Source organism: Chelonia mydas, chromosome 3 (genome assembly GCF_015237465.2).
Source record: "Chelonia mydas isolate rCheMyd1 chromosome 3, rCheMyd1.pri.v2, whole genome shotgun sequence".
Taxonomy (NCBI): Eukaryota; Metazoa; Chordata; order Testudines; family Cheloniidae; genus Chelonia; species Chelonia mydas.
In genome coordinates this window covers 65,113,147-65,136,600 of record NC_057851.1, presented here as the reverse complement: position 1 = coordinate 65,136,600, position 23,454 = coordinate 65,113,147, and the positions used below count along the sequence as shown (strand labels likewise).

The 23,454-nt window shown below is 38.8% G+C and overlaps 1 protein-coding gene across 6 annotated transcripts in view; it reads right to left on the bottom strand.

Moving 5' to 3' along the window:
- ORC3 (origin recognition complex subunit 3) overlaps nucleotides 1-23,454 on the bottom strand; it is a 78,190-nt gene that overhangs the window by 23,612 nt on the left and 31,124 nt on the right. For all 6 annotated transcript variants that reach the window (XR_005224641.2, XM_037894441.2, XM_037894439.2 and 3 more), the window contains exons 8-13: nucleotides 21,379-21,538; nucleotides 20,323-20,436; nucleotides 19,014-19,147; nucleotides 18,520-18,583; nucleotides 12,752-12,868; nucleotides 11,756-11,835 (exon numbers count right to left, since the gene is read on the bottom strand). Coding sequence is in view for 5 of the 6 variants with exons in the window: in XM_037894441.2 (XP_037750369.1) it covers nucleotides 11,756-11,835; nucleotides 12,752-12,868; nucleotides 18,520-18,583; nucleotides 19,014-19,147; nucleotides 20,323-20,436; nucleotides 21,379-21,538 (669 nt within the window). In the remaining variant the exon portion in view is untranslated. The remainder of the gene's footprint in view (nucleotides 1-11,755; nucleotides 11,836-12,751; nucleotides 12,869-18,519; nucleotides 18,584-19,013; nucleotides 19,148-20,322; nucleotides 20,437-21,378; nucleotides 21,539-23,454) is intronic.

The following is a 23,454-nucleotide window of genomic DNA, read 5'->3' as shown; positions in this document are numbered from 1 at the left end:
CATTCTAAAGATAACAAATCAAACATCAAATATAAACTAAATCTAAAAATATCTATATAATAATATTCCAGGATCGTCTCCTGTCTGTGTGTCACTCTGAAGACTAGACTATCTGTTGAGTCAGTGTGAAAGAACTACAAGCATGGTTGAAAGCTCTTTGTTCAGAATATCACCAGGTTCACCAGCTGTTACTGTTCAATTTTTAAATTCTCAGCCATTTTGACTTTACAAATTACATTTTTGCAACAGCAAGGCCTTGTGATCTAAGTCATTAATACCTCCTTAGTGCTATGGCAGTGGCCACAGCTCTGGCAGCAGAGTTTGAGGTATACAGCAAGCTATGTTGCTATAGATATATGGGCACTGGTTTTGAGGGTTCACCTGCTCAAATGGTTCACCCCTCAAGTATGGCACTCTTATTTTAAATTAGTGTTTTCACCTCTTGCCCCAGCAAACCCCTTTGTTTGCAAGGTAAAAGGTCTTTGTAAATAGACCCTTTGTACATCCAAAACAATAAAGGTAAATTATTAGCTAAAAGGGAGTGCAAGGGGGCATAATGTAAACAGGTTGTAATGTAAACACATTTGTGAATCAGCCTGTCACTCCCATCCAATTTTTTCAATTAAGAAAAGTCAAAGAATTAGTCCTTGATTTAAAGCCCTATAAAAGGAAAATAAAAATATTGTACAACAATTTGGCAGCAAGAAACCTTACTTCAAGAAACAAAATTACTTTTGTAGGACCGCTATCTCCTATCCAAAAAATAGTTTTTGCTAGTCGTAGTGAATTTCTTTTTCAGACAGCAGTGGCAGAAAAGTGGTTAAGGCTCTGGCAGAACAGACCCCATCCTTCATTAGCCAGAGTTTTCAGGGACTGTGGAAAGGATCAATTTATCAGATTAAAAGTCAGCAAACGCCAATAGCAAATGAGAAAGTTTTAATTCCCACAATCTTAATGGCTTTTAGAATAAATTCCATTGCCTCAACTGGCCAATCACCTTTTAAGGTGATGGTCAGAAGAGAAATAATATTATTTAAGCATCTTCTATGGCAAACCAGTGATTCCCAAATTAAGAAAATTAAAATGGATACATACCTGCAATCCTTGCGCAATCATATACACAAGATGCATTGGTATGTAGTGGTTAGAACTGGCCAATTTTAATAAAATTAAAAAAATTGGAAAGTTGGTAACCAAGTCATGCTCTTTTCATACAAAATATCAGGAGCATGGTTGTTACCACAGGTGGTTAAAAGCATGTCACCTTAAACTGATTTATTTGTATATAAAATTCAAGTAACTAGTAAATCACGCAAATTAAATAAAGTTTTACCATGCTAATCAATTAAAGTTGTACCAGGAAAAAAGACCTCTCCTTTGCAGGTGTCCAACAATTCAAAATCCTCAGAGGCCAAGTTGGAACAAGCACACAGCAAAATGCTGTTTGTCCTCTGGAGCAGCTTTAATGTCCTCACAATTAATCTGACGCAAGCCCAGGCCTTTGGAGCACCTTGTCTGCAGAATGCACAGTATCCAGCCAACAAGCTGACTGAAGACTCTTGATCTCCAGTACTTGACTCCCATATAGTAGAAACAGAGAAAAGGGACTTTCAGGTAGAAACTCCAGACAGTGTGAACCCTAACATTGTAGTAACTGTGGTCTGGAGCTGACAACAGCTGTCCGCTGTAAGAACACCTGATGCTGCACTGGTAACATCCTCGGAGCAGTATGATCTCACCTCCCAATGGCGCTATACCTGAATTCGGAGAAGACTAACTATCAAGATGAACAGTGGGACAGTGCGAAGTTTAAAACCTGGAGTAATGGGACTGCATTAGCCTTACACAAAGTGTCAACTCATTTCCCCTACTCCAGTAGCACAATCAAGAGAGCCTACTCCTAGCAAGTCCTATCACATTGTAAAGGGCCTAATAGGCAAAAGTGTGACCCTTAGCTATCAGCTACTGGATGTAAACGTGTCACCTTAGGTAAACTGGAAATAGATCTTCCCCTGATCAATAACTCTGTGGGGGAGGGAGGGAAGGCAGTTACACCTATAGCAGAGGTATTAATCAATCAGGTTCAATTTATGTATGTTCCTGTTGTGTTAAATCTGTTAAGTGGAACATGGGTAAATTCAGTTATTAGAAAGACACCAAAGTGGCCTCTTTCTTTTGATTACTCCTTGTGGAGAAGGTCACTGCTTATCAACAATGGATGAAGGATATTATAAATTTGGAAATCCATGCCAAGCATCAATTATGTATCCCCAGGGGAAAAAAAGGGGAACTGATCCTTTGTGGAGCATAAAAACTGTGTCAGGGTTATTTAGAAATGGCATGTCAATTTGGAATCAGGTGGATGTTGAAAAGTTAGGAGACACATTATGTGTTACAGGGACAGGTTGTCAATCCAGTGCTGCAATGGATAAAAGATTAATCAAACAAGGAAAGATTTATAGCTGATAATATGCATGAAAAAGGTAGACTGTTTAATGAAACTGAAATTAAAATTAATCAGTCAATTAAACAATAATGATCAGGAAAGGTATCAGTATACAGGGAAGGAAATGATTTGTTCAGCATACAGTGAATATGTATTAATATCATCAGCAGGGCACTGCAGTTCTTGGAACTAGGAAAGGTCACAGATTTAGCCAAGGATGAGCAGCTGCTAAACTGGTATTGTCCAAAATGTTTTTAAAACCACAGGGAGAAAAGCTAATTGTTTAAATTCTTGTCAAAAATTATCACTGGGGTAAATCAGATATATGGTAATACTGTGATATAGCACTCTAATCTTGACTTGTGTTATTTAACAAAAAATTTGCATCATATCAAAATCCTTATGTCTCATTTACAGTCTTGTTGCCTGTGTTTGATCCAGATGAGGAATTTTTTTTTAGCCAATTGGTAGCTATGGACTCAAAAGGTCACTTAGAAGGCAATATCTAAGAGGAACAAATAAATGTACCTCCTCTGGTGGTCTATCATCAAGGCATCCAAATGTAGAAAGTTCCATGAATTGCCTGTTGCTCTGACAAAAGGCATCAGTACATCTGCAGGGATAATGTGTTTGTGGCAGACATGCCGCTGTGTGGCCAGAAGGAAGGGTACCAACTATGGAACCAATCATCGGCAGTGTCATAAGATGACCAAGCTCCCACGGAAAGGGTGACCTCTGGTGGAGATGGCCAATGTTGTGTAGTGACCAACCATCAAAAATATCATCCTGGTAAGAGTGCAAGGTCGTGACTAAGGGCTTGTCTACACTACCCGCCGCATTGGCGGGCAGCAATCGATCAACCACTGAGTGCTCTCTCGTCAACTCCGGTACTCCACCAGAATGAGAAGCGCAAGCAGAGTCAACGGGAGATAGTCAGCTGTCGACTTACCACAGTGCAAGTAGATCTAAGTACATCGACTTCAGCTACGCTATTCATGTAGCCGAAGTTGTGTATCTTAAATCTGTAGAACTGATCAATGAAATTGGTTTTAATTGTTCACTTTATTAATATAACTTCATAAGCAAAATTTTATGAATGAAACAACATTAATTCATAAAACCAGTTACCCCAATAACTGGCTAATTGAGTTTCACTTTCAATCCAATTGCTGTTTAAATTGCTGAAACTTACACTGTTTCAACATTGTAACTTCTGCTCACTGTTTGTCATTCATTATACTTGTCTCTATTGTAGCTTCTGTTCACTGTTCGCCATTCCTTACACTTGTCCATATTGTAACTCAAACTCCATTTTAAAATGCTCACTTTATTTTGTAAAAGCTTGCTGCAATCTTCATTTTTGCAAAACCCTGCTGTAATCTTATTAGTTTAGTTTAGATGTGTGAATGAGGTATGTATGGATGATGGAATCAACCTCCAGCCCCAGCCTGTCCTGATGAAATAAAGTGTAAACACCCAGCGACTGAAGATGCAGACAACAGCCCTGACAAAGTAAGAGGAGTCTACCCTCAAAAGAAAAGAACAAAAGTACAATTGAAGAAACATCAAAGCCAGGTCCTCGGCTGAAAGTCATGTCTGCAATTGACAGGTGATCAATCACACCGAACCCAGAGGCAGCGTGACACAGCAAGACCTATACCTACAAAAAGGATGGGTGAGATGGAAGACTTTGAAGAGTAACATTATGCTGTCAACGTGGAAGGGCATCGGTGCATGCCCAACAGAGACCCAGCTCTTCCTTGTGCCCAGCTTTCCTGGCCAGTTAGCCGCCACAAGCTACGAACTCAAGCTACATTCAGGACTGGTAACTATACAGCAGCTGCAGAACCTGTGTGTGTGTATGAACGAACGTGCGAATGAATGTGAAACTTGAATGAAATGTTACAGCTATAACTGGTTTCAGAGTAGCAGCTGTGTTAGTCTGTATTTGCAAAAAGAAAAGGAGTACTTGTGGCACCTTAGAGACTAACAAATTTATTTGAGCATAAACTTTCGTGAGCTAAATAAATTTGTTAGTCTCTAAGGTGCCATAAGTACTCCTTTTCTTATAGCTATAATTGACTGCCTACTATGATTCTTTTTGTATTCACAATAAATGTGACATTTTGTCTTATCCCCTTTAATAAGATCCTGCTGGTTTTTATTTTATTGGTATAACAAAATCGACCCCACGTAGCGTAGCGTAGACAAGCCCTAAAAATTTCTGGTTTTATCCAAAAGTGCATATGTTATTTGAGAATATGGCAGTTTCTCCAGTACCTGTTTTAAAAAATGAAACAGTTTTCACTGCTAAACTAGAATATCAGGATCTAGTCCGACAGAGCACACCAATGTTGCAGCTTCATATTGCCCCTCTTAATTTAAATTTAAGCTAATTAATGAAGTATAAAGATTCGCACTTGATAAAAATTAGTAAGGAAGTAACCGAGGCAGGACAAATACTCACCAGGTTAATGGATGGAGGTGATTAGGTGTTGACTATACCTCTATGGATGGAAATTGGACTGAACAGATGAACTTGTAGTGCAACTGGAGTAATCTTTGTTTTATGCATTGTAAAATCAGAGGTCTAAGCAAACGGTATTAAGCACTCCCCCAAACACTTTCCCTAGAAAGCCAGCCACAGACTGTCTCCATTCAGAATCCTATTATCTCGAAGGAGGTGACCAATTAACCTCAGGTAACCCAAACTAAGGAACAATAGTGTGTGTCCAGGCAACCAGCCGCAATATACCAGGTACATGAACATTCCTATCCATCTGTTCATCCATATCAGCCAATATAGCGTCTCCATGTGGATGGTATATGTTGTTAAGACCCAAGATAGTGTGAAAGGGTTCATTAGCAAATCACCCCATCGAGGGGAAGGGAGGTGACCTGTAGTCAGCTATGTTATTATACATATAGGGGCATACACTAAGGTACAGGTGTGGAGTAACGTAAAAGCCTACATTCTCAAGCCTGTAAAGACAATAGCTAAGCCAAACTACGGCCCAAGGCTTAAACACTTGACATACCCAACTAACCAGTAAATGACCCTATATCACAAGACAGAATGCTGTTATAAGCAAGTGTTGCTACACTGCTGACAGATAATCACAAGATGCCAGTTTATACCAGCTTTAGATATTTTAAGTTTGGACATCTGCTGATTTGCCTACAACAATGCCAAGGTAACTAAATGATGTATACGCTAATAAGCTCAAAGTAAAAGACAAAGTAACCTACAGGGGAAGGGCACCACAACATTAGTAGGATGAGGAAATACAGATAAAGAGGCTGAAATCCCTACTGAATATGCATTGGACATAGTAAGCATCACCATAACCTCTGATAAAAACTGGCACTCATCCATGGGTGATTTCTTAGAACTTGTCGGCCAAGAACCACTCATGGGTCATTCTAGCTTCTATGGGGATCCCCAGCAGATGATGATGATGTGAGTATGCAAGTTTTGATGCTTGTATTATCCCTGTCTATTTTGCTACATTGTAGTGTTTGTGATATTGCTGATTGTGCTAATAAAACTATCACAAATTCAGAAGATCTTCCCTAAGTGTGTGCGTCTCTTCCCACATATGCTGGCATCCTCACTCTTACAACTACAATACCCACCTGTGGAAGTGAAGAAACAGATTGATAGAGCCAGAAGAGTTCCCAGAAGTCACCTACTACAGGACAGGCCTAACAAAAAAAATAACAGAACGCCACTAGCCATCACCTTCAGCCCCCAACTAAAACCCCTCCAACGCATTATTAAGGATCTACAACCTATCCTGAAGGATGACCCAACACTCTCACAAATCTTGGGAGACAGGCCAGTCCTTGCCTATAGACAGTCCCCCAACCTGAAGCAAATACTCACCAACAACCACACACCACACAACAGAACCACTAACCCAGGAACCTATCCTTGCAACAAAGCCCGTTGCCAACTGTGCCCACATATCTATTCAGGGGACACCATCACAGGGCCTAATAACGTCAGCCACACTATCAGAGGCTCGTTCACCTGCACATCCACCAATGTGATATATGCCATCATGTGCCAGCAATGCCCCTCTGCCATGTACATTGGTCAAACTGGACAGTCTCTACGTAAAAGAATAAATGGACACAAATCAGATGTCAAGAATTATATCATTCATAAACCAGTCGGAGAACATTTCAATCTCTCTGGTTACGCGATTACAGACATGAAAGTTGCGATATTACAACAAAAAAACTTCAAATCCAGACTCCAGCGAGAAACTGTTGAATTAGAATTCATTTGCAAATTGGATACAATTAACTTAGGCTTGAATAGACACTGGGAGTGGCTAAGTCATTATGCAAGGTAACCTATTTCCCCTTCTTTTTTCCAACCCCCCCCCCCGACATTCTTGTTAAACCCTGGATTTGTGCTGGAAATGGCCTACCTTGATTATCATACACATTGTAAGGAGAGTGATCACTTTAGATAAGCTATTACCAGCAGGAGAGTGGGGTGGGAGGAGGTATTTTTCCATGCTTTGTGTGTATAAAAAGATCTTCTACACTTTCCACAGTATGCATCTGATGAAGTGAGCTGTAGCTCACGAAAGCTTATGCTCAAATAAATTGGTTAGTCTCTAAGGTGCCACAAGTACTCCTTTTCTTTTTGCAAATACAGACTAACACGGCTGTTACTCTGATAACTGTAACACTGTGGCCTATCTCAAAGCAACTGAACCCTGTCAAATGATGTAATGTTCATTGGAAACTCTAACATCACTTGACCTATTGGTTAAGCAACAGATTTCATAGGTCCTAGCAGATTCCTTCGTCCAAGGTGGCTAGTATAGTGTTAATGGAAAGCCACAACACGTACTTATATCGGGGCACGACAGCTTGATAATTTGCCACAAGGAAACCCATGGAAGTAGAAGAATAAACCTTTTCTACAATAGCATCTAGTCTACTCCCTTTTCTATCCAAGGGAGCACACAAGGATGCCCTGTTACTTTTAAATAATTCCTGGGCTGCAGACACTGACATAGAAATCAGCCAAGGAATGTTGTAACAATTCATTTAAAAAAAAAAAAAAAATAGCGTGCCTCCGACCGTCCCCCCCAAATATACTGGTGGTGAGGACACAGGAGAGCACCAAATGTCCTTTGCTGGACTGAGTAGTCCTTGAAGAATAGGAAGTGTGATTTTGTCTTTTGTCTGTCATTCCTGGATATTTCAAAGAGGATCAGATGTGTCTGGTGCCAAAACTCCTATCTGTAACTGCAAGGTATTAGCAAAAAGAAAAAGGAGGACTTGTGGCACCTTAGAGACTAACAAATTTATTTGAGCATAAGCTTTCGTGAGCTACAGCTCACTTCATCGGATGCATGCAGTGGAAAATACAGTGGGAAGATTAATATACACAGGGTATTAGCCATCCTCCCTACCAGCTCCTGAAATTGCCTCTATTCATTTACAGGGGAGACAAATGAAGTTCCAATTCGATCCTTAAAGGACATACCATCAGTATATTCTTTGACTGGTGACTGCTGCACTTGCTCTGAAGGACTCTCCTCCCAGTCATCATACACATGCCACTCTCTGAGGAGGCAATGATGCTCGTGCCAGCACTGATGACGCTGGTCAGATCTGTGCTTATTGAAACATGGGTCCACTTGAAGGCAATGGTGCTTGAGAAGACCAGTGCTGGGAAAGCTCTTGGCACCAATGGAGGTGCTGGTGTCAGCATTACCAGTGTTGAAATAAGTGCCATGTTGGTTTTGATAGCACTGAGCAAAGCCTTCACTGAGTCCTGAAGGCACAGCCACATTAACAGGGTACCTGGCATCTTTCCAGGGAAATGGAACTTTCAGCAAGGGAAGATAGCTAAGGCTCTCTGGAGCAAATTGTAAGAGCTTGTGTGTCAGTTTCCAGGGAATCCCATGCTCCTGAAGGACGTTGTGGATCTACACCAGTGACAAATATTTCTGCATAGTCAAGCAGCAGAGACAAGCCAAAAGCTTTGAAAGAGGTTCCTCAGTCATGAGAAGGGAAATCAACTGTGTTAGAGATATGTGCACCGCTGAGATGACTAAATCACTCCAGTACAGAAACTCAAGTTGAGGAGACAGGTGTGCCAAATGCAGTGATGAGACTTAAGGAGGTGACAAGCAACAGGAGGAGGAGGAAAGCAATACCACCTCCTCTTTTTCTCCTCAGGCTCCTTTTGTGAATCAGAATGCTTCCTCTTTTCCTTTCACTTCCCCAGAACAGGTTACAAGGAGATCTGGAAGCACTTCTCTCACTCTTGGAACCAACTGGTGTCAACTCTAATGGAGCTGTGTGAGTTTTTGGTGCCAACAGCAGTGTGGACGTAAGGGTGTTGCTAGAGTAGTCTGTTTTGATGGAGCTGGGGGCTGAAATTAAGGGTGGAAAGGTGTGTTTCAGGACTCTTCACAGAAGATCTCAGCAAAGAGACAGACCTCACAACTCCAAAAGGAGTTTTAGAACAGTCCAGTTGAAGGTTTAAGGTAGCCAAATGCAGCTGCAGTCTTAAGTCTCTGTACTTCCTCATCTGAGGGGTGAAGAAATGGCAAATAGTACACTGAGACGCGCTATATGAGCCTCTCCCAGGCATACTACACACAAAATGTGTGCATCTCGTCTCAGAAAAGATGGCTGAAGCCTCTCTGAAGTTTGGGACCCCAGCAGAGCTCAGATATAACCCAAGGCAAGTGGCTCCAGATACTCTAACTATACTATAGAACTGTAACAAAGTAACTATGAGGGATGGCAAGTCTCACCCTTGGGCCGCCCTCCAGCAGCTCACTGGAACCAGTGGAGAAGGGGGCTAAAGGAGCTCGAGCTCATCAAAGGTTCTGCCCTTGAAGTTCCTGATTGGGTGAGTCATCTGGCCCCACCAATTGGCTCAGTTGCACTACTTAAGTCAGAAGAAGGCACAAGTCGTCGTCCAAGCAACTAAATAAATCTCCGCCTGCCACTTCAGACCCTGCCTTCTTGCTTGACTCCTGTGCCCTGTACTTCTGCCTGCTCCTGTCCATCCTATCCCAGATCTGCCTCTGTTCCTAGTTCCCACTTTTCTTGTTCCAAGTGCCTGCTCCTCCACTCTACCCAATGACGGCTTTGCCCCCTAGTTTAACTTCTTACTCCAACTCCAGGTTGGCCCCTGGCTCATCCTAAGTCTGATTCTGACTTCAACCCTTCACTTGACTTTGGACTCTGTCTCAAGCTGCAACCACTGGCTCCACTTCCTCTCTCCTGACTGACTACAAGGCATGACCGCCGATACTCTGATCCCTACAGTAACTAATAGTAAAAAGCTAACTAGCTTGTGGACATGAGAGAATTCCATTCAGATCTCTGCAGTGGCAGCAAAGGAACTGTGTCACTCCAATGTATAGAGAGAAGGACATCATCCTAGTGGGAGAGAACTCTTGCACCCCTCAAAATACATGGCTTTTCTATGCAGTTTCACAGCGCCACGTCAGAGGTGCCAAATCCCATAAGTGGAAATACCTCAACTCTGTGCTTATCTGCTCCTTTTTTGTGTGCCAGCAACAACATGAAATCCTATTATCTGAGCATTTCATGATATTTGCACCTGATCACCTGCCATCATAAAGAACATTTGCACAAATGTTTGTAACTTTAAGGTGGCAACCATGTCATATCTTTTCAAAAATTGGCTTTGATGTTGTTTCTATTTTAAACACTGCTAGTCAACAAGAAAGCTTGATTTGGTGGAACCTTTAGTGAAATTAAAATGCTAAAGAAAATATTATGTAGGGGCCATCCTGAGGATGAAATGCAAATCTGTGAAGCATTCTATAAAGAAAAATAATAAAGCTGTAAGCAGGTCACTTGGAACACATTATTGCAACTTTCAGAGCACTTGGCTTGCCAACACTGAGAGACAAGGTGGATGAAGTAATATCTTTTATTGTACCAACTTCTGTTGTGAAAGAAACTAGCTTTCAAGCTAGAGAATTCTTCAGGTTTCCCTTTACCCAGTGAAATCACTAAGAGCAGGGCTAAATGATTTAGTCTCAGAACATAACAGAAGTGACAGCAAGCAGCAGCAGTGATAACAGTGGCAGAGGTGACAGCTAGAGCCCTGCGCGGGACTATTTTTAATCCGACTCCTGTCACGCTCCCATTATTATATGGCAGTGGGCCCTGCGGCACCCCACAGGATCCCAGTCCTGTGCACGGGGACTCGGCAGCAGTGAGACAGGTGTACAGGCAACAGCAGAGGCATCCTTTCAGGGATGGGAAGTGAACCCATGTGAAACCACCTCTGAACTCTGTGTCTTCAGTGACCAAGCACAACCATTTTGAGTGGGGTGCAGTGGAGGTAAATGGGAGTGGCATGTTAAAGGTCCATTCATGCATTGGACTTTCATACCACAGAGTGGGATACTGAGGCAAATGATGCTGCCCAATGTACTGAGGGGTGGGTGTTTGCTTCCGGTTACATGCTTTTGAATCATGGTTGAAGTGTTTTCCCAAATTAATGCTGGGTTCCCTTTCCCTTTGAATAAGAATTTTTTTTTTTGCTATACACAGGCTCAGTGATTGACAGTGTGGAAGTACTGTCTCATAGAGATGCCCAGTGGTAGTATTCCGTTTTTCCAGATTATTGGATGGGGGCTAGAACCAGTTCTGTTCTGTAGTATTTAGAGGACCCCCAGATATTGAACCTGGCTGCTGACTTGAACTGGCAGAGGGGTAGAGTAGCTCAAACACTTTTCACTAAGAGAAGTTGGTACAATAAAAGATATTACCTCACCCACCTTTTCTCTCTAATATTCTGGGACCAACATGGCTACAATATCACTGCAACCACCACTGATAATGGTTCTTGACTGTTAACAAAAGAGTATCACAAAAAAGTGCAACAATTCTATTAATCAAATTATGAAGATATAATACATTTAAAAAAAAAAAAAGAACACCATCATTTAAACAAATATGCCAAAGAAATTACCAAAGGGCAGATTCTGATACTCTCATTCACGTTGAATAGTCTCAATGATTTTAATAGGACTACTTAGGGAGTAATCACCATGAGGGAAAGATATCAGAATCTAGCCTCAAATAGCTTCTGGGAGTTCCACTGAAAAGAACAGGCATGCAAATTTAAAATGATAGCCAATTATATTTTCAATCTATCAGTAATGTAGTCCATTGCAAAACTTCTTGTCCGGCAGCGTTCTAAATGTAAAATTCTAGAGAAACAGATGGAAGATATTCTACATGTCTAAAACAAAACAAGAAAATGGAAAGGAGAAAGATTACCTCAGTAACTGAACAGCTGACCCATATTCATCTGTTTCCCACACTCTCTTTCCCAAACATGCACAGTGCAGCTCTCTGATCTGTAAACCAGTACATGAGTAATGGGAATACAATGTTTTACAAAACAAGTAATGGGTTGGTTTTACATTCACTTTTCAAAACAATGACTGACTCATTCAAAGAGTGAGCCTGTGAGGAGCTGAATGCTCTCAACTCTCACTGACTGCAATTTGAGGTGAAGGCATTCAGCATCTCTTGGGACTAGGCCCTCACTGTGGCAAAAATATGCTTGCCGCTCAGCACTATGTTTTAACAGGGTCCATTCAGGTGATGGGAATGCAGGGATTAGAAGTGAACCTGAATCAAAACCTTTGATCCAAACATTAGGAAAGTTCAGAGTGAATTCACAGCTAAGATCCACATCTAGTAACAGTGTATCTGATACATCTAGAATCAATGGGGAAATGCACATCATGGAATGTTCTGCAGCATTAATAGGAGAATGTGGGGCAAAAATAACTGCTTGGTATGAGAAGTTGGGTTTGGTCACACAAGAGCTCTAACACAAGTCAATATACAACTAACTACTAAGAATACCCATGGCTGTCCCATCACTGCTATGTTGTTCCTGCCAAAAGGATGTCAATTCTCATCTGAATCCAACCATTAGGCAACTACTTGATTGATGATAGGAGGAATGGAAAATTGTCTGTACTGCATATGAGAAATCCAGATGCATAAAAGCCAAACACATCACAGAGGCACTGGCTGTTCTGTGCATTTGCTTCTCCTTACAAGCCCTCTGCTGTTTACTCACAACAGAGTATGACAGGCATTGTTAAAGAAACGATGTGCTGTTCCCCCACTCCATAATAAAGACAAAAAATATCTGACTGTATGTGGGAAGGGTATGAAGGGAAAAGAGGGAATGGACTTGAAATTTGTAAAGATGTCAACCATGAAACAAGAGAGGTCCAGGGAATGATGGTACTTCACCTGTTTTCCCAAAGGGTACTTTGGAAGGGAAGTTGTGAAAACATGAAGACATCTCAGAACTGGGAAATAATTCTCATGGTAAATATGCAAGTCTTCCAGTAATGTCTGTGTTACTTCCTAAAATGACAGAATAACAGTTTAACAAAGTAGTTCAATATCCACGAGAACAAAGCAGTATGAAATAATCACAAAATGTCTTTTAAAATACATAAATAAAATATTTTAAGGAAACACTAAAGTTCTCACAAACTAGGAAAGACTGATTTACATTAAAGTGATTTTAATCATGATTTAAATCAGCAAGCAGGAAATCTTGATTTAAATAATTGATTTCAATCTTGTTTCACATTTGTACCTTTTTAGTTATTTTCCTAAAGAAAGATTCATTCTCATTGGTTGATATAATAATTAAAACATTGGTTTGAAACTAAATATGGTCTTTATACTCGATTTGGTATTTCTTTTTGCTAATCAGCATGACAAACTGTATCTATACACATTTGTTTAAGCAATTATATGGCTCAAAATACATTTATTTAGATTCTTAATTTTTCAGATTTTTATTATGTTAGAAAATGGTGAATGATGTATTTCCTATTTACTAGAATATAATGTCTTACTCATGCTTTGTGTCAAGTTGCATTTGGACAGAAATTGGAATTCAATTAAAAATGAACAAAAAACAGCAGCTTAATTTAAAACTGATTTATTAAAACAAAGGAAATATTCAATGTAGTTAATGACTTGACAGATTGAAAACCCGGCTCATGGTGACCAGAAAAAGGTATTTAGAGACAAAGAGATGTTCCAAAGTGCCTGAGCAGTTTACATGCCTAATTTCCACTGAAATCAATGAGAGGTAGGCACTGGACCTACTTAAGCACTTTTGAAAATCCCGTTAAGTACCTCTGCATTTGTAGGTGCCTAAATACCTTTGAAAATCTATCTTATGTCCTTCAAGTTTTTAGAATTAGTAGATCTCATCCTCACCAGCTCATTTTTATTCATAGACTGGAAGAGGTAAACAAGCTTTTCTGCTTTTCAACTCCTAAATAGTTTCTCAACTTTGAATTAAGTAGTCCAGGTGAAAAAATATATATTCTCCCTGAACTTGCTAGCTCAACTGAAAGTAACAGTAATTAAGGCAAAAGCTTTTCTGCACAACAAAAACGAAGTACACCGGACCCTCGCTAGAATGCACGTCTATATAGTGCAAATTCGCATATAACGCGGTCGTGGCCATGGATCCCAAATTTAATTACTTTAACTGGAATTCATTTTAACGTGGTCCCTGCGTTAATGTGGTACAGCACATGGATCCCAAATCTTGTGTTCTAGCAAGGGTCCAGTTTACTTATATTTGAAAAAAATGTAAATAACAGCATTCGCTCCATTGTAAAGACTGAAAATAATATAGATAACTTATGCAGCACTTGGATTTATAATACACTGAGTCTGGAAGTACATCAATTGTGAATGAACAAAAAGGTCATAGTTCTGTTTCTGCATATAGGGTGAGATTCTGTGCTAAAACTCCCAAGTCTAGGGCAGACGGGACTATGGTAGCTTTAAGCCATCTTTCTGCCTTCCTTATCCTGGGTTGCTCTCAGGGATGGGAAGGCCCACAGTGTACCTTAGATAGCCCTTGGTGTCTGTCTAAATTATGCATTTTCCCCAGGTTGCCCTAAGGGTGGGCCACAGCACAGTCTCGAATCCCCACAGGGCTGTGCATTGCAACATTGTCCCTAACATGCCCATCCTGCCCCCAGCACATCCCCTGTGCTAGAGCTTGCAAGGGAGTCTTTGGAAGGCAGCCTCATGGAAATCTTATGAAGTGCCTGAGCCAGAGGAATCCTTCCCTGGCTACATACAGAGCTTTTAGGGTCCCTTTTATGCTGCTTTGGCCCTTTTACCTGGAATAAAAGAACCACAGCAGGGCTGAGGATCTCAACCACACTGTAAACCTATAACTAGTCTCTCATCATCTACTTGGTTCCTTTTATATTAGGGTCTAAGTAAAGCTAAGTCAAGTATCTTTTTTTGGATGGCTAAAAGCAGACTTATTAAAAGCAGACTTATTCCATACAAGTGTGCCCTTGTATTTTGTTGAACATATAAGAGATCTCTCTCTTGGTTATCAGATATGCAGGTTGTGAAACTGATTAGTGCAGATGGCTAACAAAATGCCCAATACAAAACCTCAGAAAAATTAAGATGATATTTTCAAAGTTCTGCTCTGAGTTTACAGAAATTGGCATATAATCCCCACGCCACTGCATAAATAGCACATTTCTTCAGAGATGGGAAAGCATTTCATTAATTCAATCACAAATTAATTCTGTTCTGAATGATAAATACAAAGGAAATGCATTTTTGGGTAAAATAAACATTGCCAAATGAAATATCAGGTGCATATGATAAGGATACTCACACATAATCTGAATGGATTTAATGACTACTGGCCAGTTTCTGCCACCCTTACTCACAGTGCGATGAACCTTACTTCTCAAGATTTTGGTGTAAGGATGCCAAAATCTGACCCTAGATAATAGTGTCAGAGTTCCGCTTGATAAATAAAGGCTTTGCTAATGCTTTTTTGAGGGGGTGGTGGTGGGGTGTTATTCTTTTATAACAACTATTAACAGTGTTATTTTCCTAAGACTAAGCAATTTAACACTGAAGCTGGGAGTCTAAACTAGAAATACGAATGTAAAAAACAGAAATGGAGTATGAATTAAATACCATTGATTCAAACATCTCTGGGTACTGGAAAAGATTTGATTCAATTCCAAAGTATATCACAGGGCTTAGAGCCACAAACACCACTGAAACAATGTGGGGTGATTTTGAAAAGCGCAGTGCTAAAATAAATTGTTCTGTTTTCATTCAAACTTTCAAAAATGACTTTGGTCTTGGGTTCTTTTCTTCATACCAAAATTACATATTTGGGTAAGAGAAATCAACATTGTAGATGAAAGAACATCCAAAAGTAGCTCTGATTTTTTTCCCTAGTGCCACATAGCTCCTTGGCATTACTATAACTTTAATAAGCAGTGCCTTGTGGCTGATGGACCTGAAGCCAAATCCTTTCCATCTGACACATGACAGTTTTTTTTTATTTGATGGACAATAAGTTCATAATATCCTTTCTGCTATTAAGCAAACAGAGCAAATGAGGCAATGACTAGACTGAGATTAAACATTTGCACTACTGTGATTTGGATGGCTATTTTCTTAGTACACAGATGAGGAAGCTGGCATTTCCTTAGCAGATGTCTTAAAACAAAATAGTTTCATTCCACTCCATTCTGGAAGGATTGTCTAGTATGAGATCATATCCTTCACTTATGCCAGAATTTAAAAATAAACAAAAAACCCCCACAAAAAACTATTTAGCGTAATTGCATTTCAATCTTTAAATAAAATAAGATACTTCCCAAATGAAGAAAGTTGGGACTAGTTTTATGCAAGCTATATGTTTTGTAAGACAAGGAAACAGTGGGAAAATTATTGATGAGTCAGTGTTCTTGGTTGCAGCTCCCCAACCTTCTAGCAGAAGTTATAGTTATTATGAATCCTGTTTTCCAGGAGAGAAAGATGAACTTAAATCATTGTGGACATGAAGGGGGTTTTTGATCCGTGGAAGAGTCTTAAATCCCAAGATAGTGAAATGGTGTTTATGATGAAACTCAGTTTAAGTCTTTTTGGACATTCAATATTAAAATTGATGCTTCCTTTGTCTTATACTTTTCAATCTATTTGTAGAATGCTCAAATGGGACATAAGCAAAATATAATAAACCTTATTTGAAGGGCAGAATAGAAAGTTCTGTCAGCTAGAAAGCATAGGGGGATTTATTGTTTTTAACTCCTCTGTGAATCGTAGAAAGAAAAATCATTCACTTGGCTACACACTGACTTTATAGATCCTGACTGCAGAGTAAGTAATACTCTGTCAGAGAATTTATATGTTTAGATTCCTCCTCTCAGCAGCAGCCCATCTGCAGAAGAGGTTATTGCAGTAATGGTTGGTTATTTTACTGGGGGAGGAGGGAGAAGAGTTATTGGCAAGATGAATTTAACTGTAACAATTCACTATCTTCTAGGTCAGTGTGGGATTATAGAAGCTATCTGTTTTCCAAACTGTTTTATTTTGAGATCTTAGGATCAGTAGTACAGAGAGACATCAATCAGAACAACATCTTCCTGACTTCTGAAGGATTGCTTGTCAGAAACTTTCTAGCTTGGAATTATACGTGGTGGCAAACAGATCTGTGATTGATCAGATGTTTCATCTCTGAGACTGGTTATTTCAATTTCCACTCATGAAGACAGATCTTTATCATTCCAAGGACTTCTGCTTGGCATTTCATGGCTGCTAGAATATGGATTGTTGTCAAATGGATATCACTTCCTTGGAAGTATTGCACAAGTTGCCATGTTTCACAGCAATGGGCTTGTGATCTGCTATCTCTTGGTTTGTTTACCAAGAAAACTTCCTCTCTTATTCCACTGCAGAAATACAAATACAACAGATCACAATAAAATGTGAAATCATTATAAATAAATAGGTTCACTCTGTCCGCTTTAAGAATTTCTCCTTCAGAGACTGCTGACTAGCTAATTCCAATTCTGTATTCCATGACTGCATTCAGAATACAAAAAAAAAAAAAAAAGATATGCATCTTTTGGCTCTGTGAAAGCCATCCCATTCTCTGGTTAGCAGATTTCTATTATCTGTCACACATCAAATTTTCAGGAAAAGTGACCCATAATAAAGTCCAGATTTTATAAATCCAGGGAGGCCTATATGAAACTGCAGAGATACTTCTCAACTTTCAAGCAGGCAACTTGGAAACTTAGATAATGGCCATAATGAATCAGACCAATGGTCCATCTAATCCACTATCTTGTCTCTAACAATGGCTGGTACCTGATCTTTCAAAGGAAGATACAAGAAACTCCAGAGTGGATAACCTTACCATAGAAGAAATTTATTAACTGTATAGTTAGTAGCTCCAAAGCCGGAGAGAGTTCCTCTCTCTATTTTTATAATCCTATCTAATATAATATGGATGTTTTCATGAACCATTCAAACATCTAAACCATTTTCCAGTTGTATTTGTGGCAGTAATTTTCACAGGTTAGTTATGTGTTCCGTAAAGAAGTATTTCCTTTTATCAATTTTAAATCTATTGCTTTCAATTGAATTGAATGTCCCCCTGCTCTTGTGTTATGTGAAAGGATAAATAGGAGCGCATGATTTATCTGCTCAAACCATTGGTTATTTTGTTTCTCTGCCATGACCCCTCTAATCCATCCCCTCTCTAAACTAAACAGTAACAGCTTTTTCAATCTCTTTTCAGAAGGGACGCTTTCAAAAGCAACAATCAGGATTAATTATTCATCCCTTGTTCTGGCAAACACTCCATTGAGTTTCATGGGTTTTTTTGCCTGAATAAGTAGTAAGAGTGGGTCCTAAATAATTGAGCTTCACAATCTCCCTGGTAATTATTTTATCCATTTTACAGATGGTAAACTCAACGCACAGAAAGGCTGAGTGACCTACCCAATACCCCACAGAGTAGAATTGGGACTATCATGTAGACCTAAAGCCCAGCTCTCAAACCATTAGACATATTTTGGGATATCTACCAAATGAAAGATGCTACACAGAACCAAGTTCTACCCTAGTTTTCTCTCTTTTCATGCAAAATGATGGGGGGTTTGGAAAGTTGTTCCTATTCCCCAAATGATTTTACACTTTACCTTTAAAAAACTGTCCTCAGTCAGAAGTGCAATTTGTTTTTCCGAGACTTGACTTTCCACATATCTGAAGTAAAAACCAAACAAAAATATTTGTGCAATATAAAGTTACACAATACATAGTTCTAAAAATAGTGGCGGTCAGGATTCTGTTGGGTCTGTGGCCACTACAAAATCCTGCAGTTTAAGTCCCGGGTCTGCCATAACTTCTCAACTGATTAGATCATTTGTCAAAAGAAAATGTTTCTACATGAAGGACAAAAGGAAAAAATGGATCTTTCAACTGAAGGATTTTACAGCAGGTTATTTTACACAAAATAAAAGTTGCATTCTTTAGACAGAGATTAAAGAATTTCAGAAGTAATTCACAACTGTCCCTGTTTTATGTAACATACGCACATATAAGTACACATTTCACAATGCTCTATTTACAAGTTTTTTTTAAAAAAAATGCTGATTGAATATAGGACTGTTCAAAATATTTATTTCTCCTTTACCTTCTAAAAGATGGCAGGCTTCGAATGTTTTCACACTGATTGTGTGATAAAGAATATACTCTCTTCTTAGCTTCCAGGAGCTCGCAGCACAACACACTGAGGGGCTGGGAATAGAAATGCTCCACAATAGACAGCTGAAAGAGACAATGCAGTAAAAACCTGTAATATCTATGCAGTTCACTTTCCTTGAGGTGTCCTAGCTTTTAAATAAGTTAAGCAATTTATTAACAATTGCTAAAATGACAGTAATGACATTTATTTAAAAATTGTATTAGAGAGTCTACTCAGTCAACACATCAGATTACATTAATAATCTTCTACTTTCGACTGCCACTAGAGGTGGTTGATTATTATTCAATGAATAACACAGGCAACCTCATTTTGCAATTTTCTTCTGCTCATATCATTCAGTCAATTGCTTTTTGTTTTATACGAGATCTATAGCAGCTCAATTATTACTTGATTAATTTATTATTTGAATAATAGCAAAATTCAGCAATTACATTAGGTATTACATAATCTGTTGGGTTATGTGACCAGGCCCAACCTCACAAATGCCAAAGCAGCAAGTAAAGAGTGTATCATTTAAGGTACAAACATCAGCTAGAATGCATTAAATGAAACAATGGAACATGACAAGATCCCACATTTCACATATCTGAAATCATACTGTTAGGCCCTGATCCTGTAAACATTTACACATGTGCTTAACCATGCTATTTGAGTTGTTCCACTGATTTCAAGTGCGTAAGTGTTTGCAGGTCTGGGACCTTACAGTATAGTAGAAAACATACTTCCGACTCAATGTAATTTTTTTGAAGACTGAAAAAAAAAAAAAAGTAGTACAAAAACTGGGCAGGTATATTGAGACGGAAAGCCTTTTCCTATCACAAAGTTCTTCACATGACTGAAGATTTTTTAGTATTAGCATGCAAAATTGAAAGACATCAAAGAATACCTATAAAATTAATACACAGAAAATTTGTTTCTACCCTTTCAGGTTTTTGTTTCTAATTTTTTATTCATATGACTTGTGCCACAGAATAAACTGTTTCTAAACTGCCTTCCCACAATTCCTGCTAGCTTCCCAAGAGCTTTCCCATCCCCCCTCCCACCCCACACACACAAAAAACCCACTATCTAGAGACCCGATCTCAGCTATAGTATTCAATGGGAATTTTGCCACTGACTTCAATGGGATTAAAATCAGGCCCTAAAAAATTGAGTACAAGTCTGCTGCCATGGAGTAATTCTATTGCATTTTCACCACTGCCTAGCTGTAATTGAAATTCTTCTTACTTCTGCTTACCTGAAATCCTTTGATAAAGTTCTGGACAGAGAAATCATGGTACAAAAATATGTTGATTAGAACTTGCAACACTTTCTCACTTAGTTTAAAGGGAAACTCAGTTGTCAGAAGTAGCTGCAGGAGACAAAGGGAAAAAAAGATTTCCTTGCTAAATGTTACCAGAATAGATTACATTTCAAGGTAAATGTAACTGCTAGTAGCAACAGCCAATTATTATAATGTTACTTCTTGAATATGTAAATAGCAAAGCAGTTAGATCTGCGTTTGGCTTAATTCTCAGAATGTGCTAAAATTAAACTATATTAATTGATTAATGCATGTAGTCATCTTCAGCCATGCCACATTTATTTCCATTGCTGCAAAAACATACACACTTTTCTTTAAATCTTACGATTCCACCACATCCTGAACTATATATTGTCTGATTTTAGTTATGTTCAAACTTGGCATTAATTTTACCTATAATTTTTCAAATTATGAACGAGAGAACAAACATTACAGCAGGCATCAGGGACAAAAGTACTTTCTGCAAGCATATGCAATAGTTCTGCTGGCACTTTACAAATGCACTCCACTGAAATCACATGAGCAAAGTGTCTACATGATGGGACCTTATATTTGGATAATTCTGCTCATTTTCAAGGGGCTGCAGAATTCACATTAAGAGGCAATATTCAGTGCATATATAAGCGATGTGAAGCCATCTCTATTTAGAATGAAGTCAATCTTACTTCAAAGCAGCACTATAATAAAGGGGAGTGAATGAAAACCATATAGTTGTGTGTGCATGAATGTTAATACAAACAAGAAGTGAAGATACGTACTGAATAATTTCTGAATGGTCTCCAACACTGTGTGAAGAGGAAACTCAACACATGTAAGTGAGCTTAAAGACACGGTTTTCAGAGAGAATATTCAGAACATATGGCTCTCAGGAACAGATCCCACTTTAAAAGCTTCACACTAGTCTACTTTTAAAGCATAAGATGCTATGTATACATACACCATACTTGTACACATCCATTCCCCGCCTCATTTATCTAGAAATTGAATTACCTTGTCAATTACTGTAGCCAGGTGCTCCTTGCAAGAAAGAGACTGGAAAAGCTCTATACACAGCAGAGAAGAAACAGAGTGAGGAAGTAACCTGTGGATGATCATTGGAGACGTGGCAATTCCGAAAATGAGTACAAGAGGGAATTCATGTATGTGCTGACTAGACCACAAAGTGGGAAAGGAAAAAGAAAACATAACAGTTATGTGGGTTTCCCCAGCACTGTATGAAACACAACCACAAGGCAACACAGTATATTCCCAATACAGCACTACCAAGAAAAAAACAAATCAAACTGTACCCTGAGGACCAGATCTTCAGGAATATGCTTGTAAAACGTCTGCCTTTAGTGTTACAGTACAGGAAAAGTTCCCCTTTGCTAGTTTTACCTAGCTGAAAAATTCCAAAATATAGTCTTCTAAATATGCCTTGAAATTATTTGTATTAATAAATAGTGTTGGAAGGCTCACATGGATAAAAACCATTAAAGGGTAAATGAAATTATTATTTACTCTTTGAATTGCAGTAGGACTTAAGGGCCCCAATCATAGATCAAGGCCTGTTTTTTGAGATTCTACAGTATCTAGGACAATACAAACAAACAAGAACCCCAAGACTTTAAAAAGTATTGTAGTTTGCTTAAAAAAATAAAATAAAGCAAGACATTTAGAATTAAACTTAAAAGAAACCCAACTTTCTGAAAGTATGGCAATGCAGTTAGATAATTCAAACAATTGTAACCTTCCACCCACATTAACATCCTGAGAGGAACCAGAAACATTATTCATCTGAATTCCAAATTGCTGTATCAGATCTGACCAAAGTCCCTATGTTCACTAATCTTATCTCTGATAGCAAGCAATAACAAATCCTTCAGAAGACGGGGGATAAAGTGATCCATAATTGACATTTACACAAATTAGAAAGACAAGGTGGGTGCGATAGTATCTTTTATTCGACCAACCTCTGTTGGAGAGAGAGAAACTTTCAAGCTACACATAGCTATTCTTCAGGTCTCAGAAAGATACTCAGAGTGAAGAAGAGCTCTGTGTAGCTCAAAAGCTTGTCAGAAGTTCATCCAATAAAAGATTCTACCTCACCCACTTTGTCTCTCTAATATCTTGGGACCAACACGGCTACAACCCTGCATATTTACACAAATTAACATTCCTAGGAGAGAAGTTAATTCTGTCTCCTAGAGAGTTTTTTGTTTGGCTTAGTATATGTCTTAAAGAGTTTATATTCCTTCTGTGGGTGAAATCCTTTCTCCCTTGACTTCACTGGGGCCAGGACTTCATCTTATTTTTTTATCCTAGCATATCTGTGATTGTTATTATTCATATATTATATTTATTACACACACCTCTTTTTAAAATTTAACTAGGCTCAGCCTCAACAACACATTGTGACAAAGAGTTCCACAGTTAAATTTTTGTGGTGTAATTCATGTATTTTTAGCAGTTTTAAATGTACTGCTTTTTAATTTCACTGTTTATCAAGTTGTTCATGTGTTACGAGGAAAGGAAAATTGGAATGCCCAAATGGCTCTTTCTACATATACACACAATAAGTTATAGACCTACAATATACTCACTCACTTATTCCTTCTCTAAAACAAACAATCCTAAAACTTCTAAATTTCTTTTTGTTTTTGAGTTTTTCCATTTCTCATCATTTTTGCCCTCTCTGGACCTTTTCTATTTCTAGTTCATTTTTTTCTGACATGTGATGACCAGAACTGAGCACTGTGTTCAGATGAAGGTCTATCATTGCTTTATGCAGAGGTATAGCCTCTTCCCTTTTCTAGTTTCATGTTATCCAAAAATGTTGTTACCTTACAATTTAACACTGCCCCTTAAAGATCACTAATATATTAAATACTAGTCCCATTACAGATCTTTGTGGCACCCCACTACTAACTTTCTTCCATGTTGAAAACTGACTATTCCTCCAAAACTATTTCATTTCCTTAGCCACTTTTTAAGAGGGATTTTGTTGAAGAATTTTTAATCAATCTTAAAGAGTTATATACAGCATCTGTCCCTTCTCTACTCTTCTCTTGGCTACCTCAAAGAATT